The sequence below is a fragment of the Maniola hyperantus genome, chromosome 19 (genome assembly GCF_902806685.2).
Source record: "Maniola hyperantus chromosome 19, iAphHyp1.2, whole genome shotgun sequence".
NCBI classification, from domain to species: domain Eukaryota; kingdom Metazoa; phylum Arthropoda; class Insecta; order Lepidoptera; family Nymphalidae; genus Maniola; species Maniola hyperantus.
The window spans coordinates 3,855,509-3,866,435 of record NC_048554.1 but is presented as its reverse complement, the minus strand read 5'-3'; the positions used below and the strand labels follow the sequence as shown (position 1 = coordinate 3,866,435).

The window sequence follows — 10,927 nt, the reverse complement described above, 5'->3', positions numbered from 1 at the left end:
GGCCAGCGGGCGGGGGGTCGTCCTACACTGCGCTTACCGGTACGCGGTCTCCACTCCAGAACACGTCTGCCCCACTGAAATTCAAACCAGCAGCAAAATATTTTGATTATTATTTGAACTTTGAAACGCACGACTCGAACTTTCATGACGAAATTATGGTAATCCAAAAACTTACTTAGTTAATGTATCGAAACGAAAACGGCAAATATAAAAAATTATAGCAAAATATTCCACTATTATAGCTGGCTTGCCCTCGCATAATCATCGTGTAAGTAATATCGGTCGAACATTGTCATAAAATCCAACACTTTGTTGTCGTAAATAATGAATCTTTGAAACCGATTCCTGTAGCTACCTTAAGGTATATAACTTAGCAACGCGTAATACAATCAATAACTAAGAAAATAAAATAAAATAAGTGTATTCAACTAGCATTTCCCTGATATTTACCATTGGTCTGCAATCTGATCAAAATATCTAATAAAGGTTAACCATTTCTTATACCTAATCATTACTTACCGAGTATCAACAGCACACAGAGTTTTGCGATACAAGAAAAATAATGGTAAAAATTACCTCCATCAATAATGATAACAAGTAGGTACTAGTAGTAGTTAATAGTTATCATTATCGAGACAGGTAAAGAACAAAATAATAAAATTACAATACACTTTATTGTACACCAATTATACAAAATAATCAAAAAAACATATGTAATTGTAATAAAGAAAACTGTATAATAATCCTTCTTGTGGTTGTGCAAATAAAGTGTATTTATTATTATTATTATTATTATAATAGACCGAAGGTGTAGGTTAGTGGTAATTAACTACGTACCTACTCATCATTATAAAGTCGTGAATCTTAATCACGTCGAAAATTTTAAACTCGAGTTCGACGCTATGAACATTCACTGAATGACGTCAACTACACGACACTATTTCATCATGAAGACAGTCGTATCAACTGACATCGGCTGCTGAAGAAGGAACCTATTTGATAGAGATTTCAACGCCTTGTGCCACTTGCACTTGTATCCATTGGCTCCCTGCAACTTTTGTCTTCTGTCACCTACTAGAGGGAATTTCAATTATCAACACTGCATTTTTCGATGCCACTTCAGGATCTCGGGACCCCAACGTTTATCGGTGATCCGAGTTATGAGCCCATTGAACTATTATGGCACTTAATAGGGTAAATCACAGGTAGTTATACAGAATATTTCTCCTACATCAACGTAAGTACCTAATAGATTAATCATGAGACCCACTCATTGCCATTTCTGTTTCGTAACTTCTTGAGCTATGTCATTCTTTCATTCTTCTACGAACCTTATTCATACGATAAAATTATGTACCTACTTAGTTCATGAGAATATTTTAAGGGTAACAAAAGGTCTTACGCTTTTGTGGGCTTGAAATAACTACATCAGCAAAACATCCGCGTTGTAAATAAAACAAGAGAAGTCAGTTGAACGAGCAACTGAAGCTAATGAATAATGCATTATAGTGTATTTACTTACTTGTCCATCTGACGTTCATTTAGCCTGATTCAGCCAATATAAAATGCGGAACTGAGGGAAATCTTGAAACATTTAATGTGTTATAATAAATTAAGTGGGCTGAGGGAACTCTGATTAAATCTTCAAACTAAATACATGGACACATGAATTTTATCAGTCAAGTCAAAGGTCACTTAAAATCGAAATGACGTAATAAGATATTAAAGACACACGAATATAAAATGTGATAGACCGGTATTAATTACCTTACTGAATGACGCTATTCAAAATTATAAGCGGTGCAGTTTACCTAGACACCGATATGAAAGGATCGAAAGATAGGCAAACCAAAGCTTAAAATATGGTCTAAATCTAATGGCTTCAACATGATCTCACATCAGTAAGACAACACTTGTCCAGGTCAAGGTTTACAAACACATACCTACCTATTACCTACGTGTGTCGTCCTAGGCAAAAAAATGCACATTTCAATTTTTAACAGGATAGTTGCTTCGCTAATTAGTAATTACACAACTTCTCCAAACTGGAAAGGAGTCATGTAATTATGAGAAAGCACTTTATATACCATATATACCATATACCATAACAAATAGGTATGTCTTACTTTCAAAACCTGTTGTAAGTAGTGGTTTATTCAATTAAATCCGCGTTTTCACGGTACGAGCGCGTTACCGAGCGGTACCGAGTGCGCTCGTACGAGCAATACCGTATAGGAGTGCACTCGGATTATAATTGACACGTTACGAGTTCAATAGTGTCCGAGTATCGTTATTTTTCATTATTTTCTGCTTGCAAATCCAGTACCTAATGCTTTTTTGATCTTTAGCTTTTCTTGACTGTACGTACTTCGTATGTTATTAATTTTTGAGTTAATGTCTTGCAAAGTAAGACCATCTAAATTCAAATTTCTTATGATGCGCTGTATTGCTGCGTACCTAGCATCTTTATTTTTATAATTTTTTAATTTAATATTCCATAAAACTTCTTCTTCATACAATTCTACAAACTTCAGCGTATCACGTTCACTCCACTTTTTTTTCATGTTAGACGCTTGTTTTTCATTTGACGCCATATTGTTTTTATTTATTTTATAAGAGTATGCTCGTAATAATATAACACCGTCCGAGTCCACTTCGACGTCCGAGTGCACTCGGATTGCGTGTTTAGATGATACGAGTAGTCATCCGAGTGCGACTCGGTCCGAACGCGCTCGTACCGTGTATAAAACCAGCAGTATATTTTTTTAATGTATGTTTCGCTGGCAATCCTCCGACATGGTTATCGGATACTTTGTATAGCAGTACTCCATTACAGTTCGCGGTAATTATGCTATATGAGTGAGAGAATGAGTGATCAGATGGAGTGAGTCTGCTGCAGACTGAAGTCAGAAGGGCGATTGTCTAAAACCTGCATCAATCATTATTACAATCTCAATTGCTCTGATTGGCTTAATTTGTGCGATTCTTGTTGCAACAATGCATTGTGGCCAATAGTGAGCGAGCATTAACCAATCAGAGATGATTGCGATCGTGACATTGTAGCTGTCAAACAAACGCGGTAGGGCCACAGTTTGATATCCTAGTTCCCTATTTGGATTGGATTCTCAACTGGTTTCTTTTGATAAATGATGATGATTGTCAAAACACAGCTGAAATCGCTTCCTGTAGTAATCTAAAAAACCTGCCAAGTGCAAGTCAGACTCGCGCACCGATGGTTCCGTATTGCAGTCGTATTTTTTCGACATTTTGCACGATAAATCCAAAACTGTTATGCATAAAATAAAATGAAAAATGTTTTAGAATATACAAGTAAAGCCTTTTCATACGATACTTCACTTGGTATAGTTATCTTACTTTGAAAATTGAAACTACTAATATTTGTTCACGAACACATTTTAATATTTTTTTCGTACCACTTGCTCAAAAAAGTGACATTCAATGCCACAAAAAGCGTACATAACAATAGTAATTTTTAATCTGTTAAAAACAGGGAAAGAAAATTGTACTGAATTTCATTCATCCCCTAGGGAGAGAATGTGATTTAAATTTGGAATACTTAGGTACCGAAATTTATACTGAACTTTTTATTTCTTTTTATTTATTTATTCAGATACAAGATAGCCCTTGACTGCAATCTCACCTAATGATAAGTGACGATGCAGTCTAAGGTGGGAGCGGGCTAACCTGGAAGGAGTATGGCAATTTTTATTAAACCCATACACCTTTGGTTTCTACACGGCATCATACCGGAACGCTAAATTGCTTGGCGGCACGGCTTTGCCGGTAGGGTAGTAACTAGCCACGGCCGAGGCCTCCCACCAGACAGACAGACTACATCTGTGTTTTTTTTTTAAATTACCAACATAAAGAATGTTTAACAAATCCAATTTAGACAAAGCAAAAACCACGAAGGTTTACACCATTGAGTTTGTATATAAAGCATTATACATCTTTTTGAAAAAGGAATACGCATTTATTATGCAGTTATGATTATTAAATAAAATTACGAAAACCGACAAGGCCGTATGAGATTGATGCCTTTGCTTTTCCGACAAAAAAATATTAGTCTAGGAATTTGCCGCGTTTTTGTTTTCTTCAAATACATAATCGTTAAGTTTATTTTAATTTATTTTTATAAATAAGTTAATGTTCTAAAAATACGTTTAATAAATGCTTATTTCATATTATTATTGTGTTAATTTTTTCGCAAATGGTACGAAAAGTAGAGTATTTACCTCGGTGATAAAGCTGTCTTAGTCTTGGGTGAACTTAAATCCCTCGCTACACTCAGGACTCGTCTTAAATCTCTCGCTTCGCTCTTGATTTAAGTTTTTAACACCCTCGCTACGCTCGTGAGTAAACCTCGAGTCCTTCGTTACGCTCGCGATTTAAATCGTCACCCGCGACAGAAGACACTGCTTTATCCCCTTGGTTAATAATCTACTATTTCTGTGATGTAACCACAAATTCACGGTTTTCGGATTTATTCCTTTACTTGTGCTATAAGACCTACCAACTTACCAAATTTTATGATTCTAGGTGAACGGGAAGTACCCTATAGGTTTTCTTGACAGGTACGACACGACGGACAGACAGACAGACAGACAGACAACAAGTGAAAAGGTCTATAAGGCCTATAAGGGTCCCTTTTTCGGAAACCTAAAAATGTATACAATAAAATTAGGCATCTTAATTACCTATATTCAGACACGTGTAAAATGTTGGTACGTAGGTACAACGTATTGTTAAAGGGATAAAGGAAAAGGCTTGTAATTTTATCAAATTAAAGACTAATAATAATAAGTTGAACGTTGTAATCAAATTCAAACACAATAATAATGATGAAATAATCTACTTAATGGATAATACTTAAATACCCTATTTTCATTGTGATTCGAGTACTTAAATAATTACAGTACCTACTTAGGTAGGTAGGTACCACTAGAAAATGCCAGGTAATTTGTAGCTCATAAACTACGATCATCAAGCGATATGAATTGCAGATAACTAGAAGATTCATTCGTGCTTCGATTCAAAGTTTCAAACGACAATCACCATCTCATTACTGCACTCATAATAGAATCGTAAGTAGGTAGTCTAATTAGGTAGGTAGCAGGTATACCTACCAGTTTCAATTATTGAAGTAACTAGACATATCTTGTCTTATTACTACATTTATAAACCAATAGGTAATTACTCATTTATTAATTATTATTATTAAGTTAAGAACCATCGAATACTTGAACAGTTTGTAAGCAAATTACTAAAGTAATTTGAGTTTACGAACTGTTCAAGTAGGGAGTTGAAGTTTTGGTAGATCAAAAACACACATTCTTATGTATCTACAATATTCTTATGTATCATCATCAATCATCATATCAATATCATCAATCAATACTTATAATAAAACTGTAACAGGTCAAATTCTGTACATTGAAGATATTTTGAATTTTTTTTTCGAGGGCACTCTATAATCGATACTGAACCCAAAACTGTAATTTTTTTCATTTTTGTCTGTCTGTCTATCTGTCTGTCTGTCTGTCTGTATCACGGCCGCGCATCACGCTGAAACTACTGAATGGATTCTAATGAAACTTGGTACGATTTGAGTTTATACTATGAGGAAGAATATAGGATACTTTTTATCCCGAAATTCAGCATGGTTCCCGTAGGAGAGGGGATGAAAGTTAAAATGTATACTGAGCTGTAATTCATTAACGCGTAGTCCGATTTCATTCATTTTTTTTTTGTTAGAAAGGGGATATTTTAAAGATTGTTCCGTAAATATTTCAAGGTCATCGGTTTTTAACCGACTGTCAAAAAGGAGGTGGTTCGTTTTTCTACATCGATTTTTTCGAGGTTTCTGGACCGATTTGCAATTTTTTTTTTTAAATCAACAAAAAAAGTTTTCATGGTGGTCACATAAAAAATTCTGGATTCAACTCCTTAATCCTGCTGCAGGGTTACTGCCCGCCTGAGTTGTCAAGATTCAGGAACTGTTCATAGTGAATTCATATTGTAGGTACCAAGCAACGACTTTATTCTCAGACTTCAAGTCCCAACTCCTCAACCCTGATGATGTAGGGTACAGCACTCCTAAACTATAATGTTTCAGGAACTGCGGATGATGCAAAATTAATTTAGGTACCAAGCATAGGCTACATCATTGAACTTCGGATCCTAACTCCTCAATCCTGATGCTGCAAAGTACTAAAGTCCTAAATCGTGGGGATTTTAGAATTTCTGATAGTGAATTGATATTTTAGGTATCAAGCAACGGCTTCACGATGACACTCCCAGTCCGAAATACTCCACCCGAGCGAAGCCGGGGCGGGTCAGCTAGTCTACAATATTTACAAGGTTTCGCTCAGTCGATTAGTCAATTACTCAAGCTCACCCGCCTCGGCAAGTTCGCTCGAGGGATTTCTGAAAAAAAATGGAGTCTATGAATCTGCACTTGGCCAGCGTGGTGGACAGTGTCCAAACAAACCCTTTTCATTCTGAGACGAGACCCGGGCTTAGTAGTGCGCCGGGCGATAGGTTGTTGATGATGATAATCGTAAAATGAAAAGATTACTTTTGTTTGTTTCAGATCGCTATTCATGGCGCTATTGAGCATCCGTGGTAATTGGTACTTGTATATTTGGCTAATATATTGCAAAATCTATTCAGCTGTTATATGGTTGCTTGGCAATCACTGCCGAGGTGATAAGAGTCGGTCCGTGATAAGCGCAAGTGCTGGCGGCCAGTCGCTCGCAAGCCTCCACAGAGTGCGCACGCGTCGTAGGAAAGCACAGCAGCTTCGCACCAAGCACGTCGTCGCACTAGTGAGGAGACCTTCGTTGAGGAGAATAGTGATGGCACCGGGAGCTAGCACTGCTCATGCTATGATGGAGGACAAGGAGAAAGCCCTCACCAATGGTAAGTCTTCTTTGCTTTTATACAAACTTAGCTAAACTCTTTACTGATAGGTTTAAAAGTACCAACCTAAAGAATAGGAGAAAGTGGAACTAAGGATCCGGAGAGAACATTATGGAAACAATAGCACTGAGTATTTTCAGAACTCGATTTGTATTCCTATACAGTGGAACTAGCCACCATTATCTATCAAGATAATTTTTGTGCACACATTACTTTAACACCCCTGCAAAAATTGACACAAAACTTTAGCAGCCTGCAAGCATAGAGTCAGACTTCGCCACAAGTTTGATCAAAATCAGTTCAAATCCGAAATACAGCTTGATATTTTCACTGAGGTGAGGTTATCGGTCTAGTGATGGAAGCAAAATAAACAAGGAAGCCGGCCAATTTGGACACGCTAAGTGCTTTAGCGAAAGTTTTGGCTGCTGACTTGGTTCACGATGAATATTGCCTTCTAGCGGGGAATGCTTTCCCCCCCTCTACCCCTCTAGCAAGGATAGCTCGAGCACAGTTTAACGAAATAGCAACCACTTTTCGGCAGCTACAAAATGCCCAAAATAGGCTTATACTCGGATATCCTTGCGACTCCCGAATGTCTTGATGAAAGCATGATCTGTTAAATCAATTGTTCAGCTGAAAACAATTGCTCAAGCGAGTAGCCAATGGGCGTCCAGCCTCGAAGATATTTTAAGTTATTTGACACAGTTTCGCAAACGCTTGTTAAGTGTAAACTGAATTCGCATTTTCAGCATTCTAAATTTCATCAGAGTCAGTAGATGTTCTGTCTCCAAGGCTTGTATCGGTTAACGTCTTTTCACGCTTTTTAAAACAGTGAATATAGTTATTTTTAGAACTCTGTTGAAACGTGGTAACTGATCACGTGTAGATATCAAAATCATATATCAAAATCTTGGATCAAAACACTATCAAAATGTATATGCGTTGACAGTTGACACATTGGCCCCGTGTCATATCAGGGAGACAGCATCAAGATCAAGGAGCATCAAAATAAGAAAAGAAAAAAAATGTATAAAAATGTAAAGAAGCGAAGAGGAAATCCAAATATTATGATTAAATAATTAAGCTAATATTGCATGGCCACCATTCAGGGTCAAATAAAATTAATAGGCGTCAGTAATTACTAATTAATTAAAATTATCAATTTAACACTTTTAAGTGAAGGTTGTGATGTGAATCGCTAAGTAATGGTTGTGTAAACAATAGCCATGTCGTTAATTCTTCATATTCTTCATCATCATATTATTAGTAGGTATAGATAACGGGTACATGCAACGATTAATTATTAGAACGACGATGTAATATGTTCAAGTTGAAAATTTTAATAAGAATTGACTTCAATTCGAATAAAATCATTTCTAGATTTATTTGTTGGTACCTACATCAGCTTTTATTCACGTGTAAAGCAAAGAGACAGTAAGATTACCCCATAGCACACAGATATTGGCGTTGTATACCAATTTTGATCAAAATTTTCCAATTTTGCATCATTTAAACTTCTCACTACGAAATTAACGACTGCAATTTCACCACGGAACAGAAAGAACTGTTTTTTCTGTTCCGTGAATTTCACCCACTCATTACAACACCAATAATTGTATACGTATAGCTATAAGTAGGTACCTATCTACTACTGTTATTAAAAGTCATCAATGTGATGACTATAGAGTAAAATATGTATTTAAAACATTAAAGATATTGTCAAAAGATACGTTATTAGATACGTGCCATACGTGCATTAATAAAACATATCTAATTAAAGTCGGAAAGTTCCATATAGTACTTAATAGATATATGACTTGGAAAGTTCAGGGTTATCTAAATGCGGAACACGTTTTGAACAATATCGCTATTAACAGATAAAATATACAATACGTAAAATAAGTACATGTCTAATATTGTTCAAAATTTATCACGGCACATTAATCAATGGCAACTTTGTGAGATTGTGTTTAAAACACCTAATCTTTTTTCGTAACGGTTAAACGAAGAAATAGTGGCAAGATTTACCTAATTGGTATTTCCAGTCCTCTTTACTGCTGCTTTCTTACACGTTTTATTATAATATGTATGTATTTAGGGAAACTTGTAATCAGTTTCTAATTAAAAATACAACAGATACCCTTATATTACTAAACTTAATCATCGGGATTCTGGATGGATAGGTACCAGTACCATAGATTAGAGAAGTTTAATTATAATAGGTACCTACAGATTGACATTTTGCTCAAGATGTCTTAGCTACCTAATCGTTTATTAATGATCACAAAATTGTTTATTTCCAGATTTTCTTTTGTCACTAACGTTGTGGTCAGTAGATGCAACTTCAGTTTCATCCAATAACCACAACATACACAAATGCTATGCCAGCGATACACATTCCAGATTACTAGACATACTACATCCCAATATATTTACAATAATATAATTTTTGTACGACAAAACATTCACAGTTACAAAAAATAATCTCCATGATAGGCAAACTAGAAACAAAAATAAGCTAGCTACTCCTGCGCTCCGCCTCTGGAAGGTGGGAAAGTCATTTGTGGGAATGAGTGTAATATTTTATAATAAAATGCCACAAGCAATTTTAGACTTGCCCTTACACAAGTTTAAAAAATGTGTTAAAAGTATGCTCCTAAAAAAAGCATATTATACAGTCGCAGACTATGTAAACGATAAAAAAGCTTGGATTTGACTCGCTCCAGCAATGCACGGGGCTGCAATGGCTTGTATAGTACGGTATAATAACATTGTAAATTGAAAAATTAAAAAGAGCAACCGCCGAGTTTCTTGCTGGTTCTTCTCGGTGGGAACGGCGTTCCGAACCAGTGGTAAATTAAAACTACCTGACTATTCATAAACACTTGTAAAAAGTTTACATGAATAAAAAAAACATTCTATTCTATTCTATTCTAGTGTAACTTTTACTAACCTAGGTTGTCACAAGTTTTGTGCGATGTTTGGTAGATCGCCAAAAAGGGGCACCCCTTGTCCACGTGTTCAAGCAATGTAAATAATTATGAATACACTTTGTGAATTTGTCATAAATCGTTGTGAATCGGTATCGAAAGGGGTCGATTTTCATCGCGAGGTGTTTATTAGAACTGCATATCGATCAATTTAATATAGTTGTAGAAAATATAGCGTTTCGAAATCCGATATCGAATATAGGTACATATGGTTTCGATTTGATACGATATTACCCACTCCTAGAGTATAGTAAAGGAGATACGCTAAAGTATTCGTCTCTTTCAGTAGTATTTAGAAGTAAAGCTGCCATGTCCAATTTAATAGCCCAATTTTATAATTTTCAAGTTGAAACAACTACAGATAACTACTACTACTACTAGAAGATATAGTCTAAAGACTACCATATTTAGACTATATCTAACCATCAGCAAAAATAATCATTCAGTAAATATACTTCCACCGGTATTCAAAGCAATTTTTTGAACATTCCAATTCAGTATTGTAGAGCAGGTAGATATAACTTTACCTATTTTTAACTACACCAGACAGAGCATTACTCTTTCCAGTATGGGTTGACTTGTGATACATATTCTAGACATTTTCATTTGATCACAAATAAGACTAAACAGTTTTCTCCACTATCTGTGATATTTTTATGAGCATACCTACGGAGTCCAATTAGAAAATATTGGTGTAGAAGTCGTAAAGGCTATGTAAATTCAGGTTCAAGAACTCTAATAAAATAGGTAGATAATGAAATTGATGTGCGTAGACGTGGATATTGTTTAGTTGCTTCAGGAAAATGGCCATAATTTTTGCTTCATCATGGTTATGACTTTAGTGTTTCCCGAATTGCACTTTTACCTTATTTATATCATCACACGTAGGGCCCTACCGAAAGTTACGGACTATTACTAGGTACCTATTGTCTACGTGATTGAATTTCTAATTGATTCATTTATAAATCAGTCAAATTGTTAAAATCAAAACTTGC

At 35.6% G+C, this 10,927-nt stretch overlaps 1 protein-coding gene across 1 annotated transcript in view; it reads left to right on the top strand.

The window, feature by feature from the left end:
* LOC117991526 (6-phosphofructo-2-kinase/fructose-2,6-bisphosphatase-like) overlaps nucleotides 1-10,927 on the top strand; it is a 36,330-nt gene that overhangs the window by 2,272 nt on the left and 23,131 nt on the right. The window contains exon 2 of the mRNA XM_034979120.2: nucleotides 6,614-6,942. Within this exon, the coding sequence (XP_034835011.1) occupies nucleotides 6,624-6,942 (319 nt within the window). The 5' untranslated portion in view covers nucleotides 6,614-6,623. The remainder of the gene's footprint in view (nucleotides 1-6,613; nucleotides 6,943-10,927) is intronic.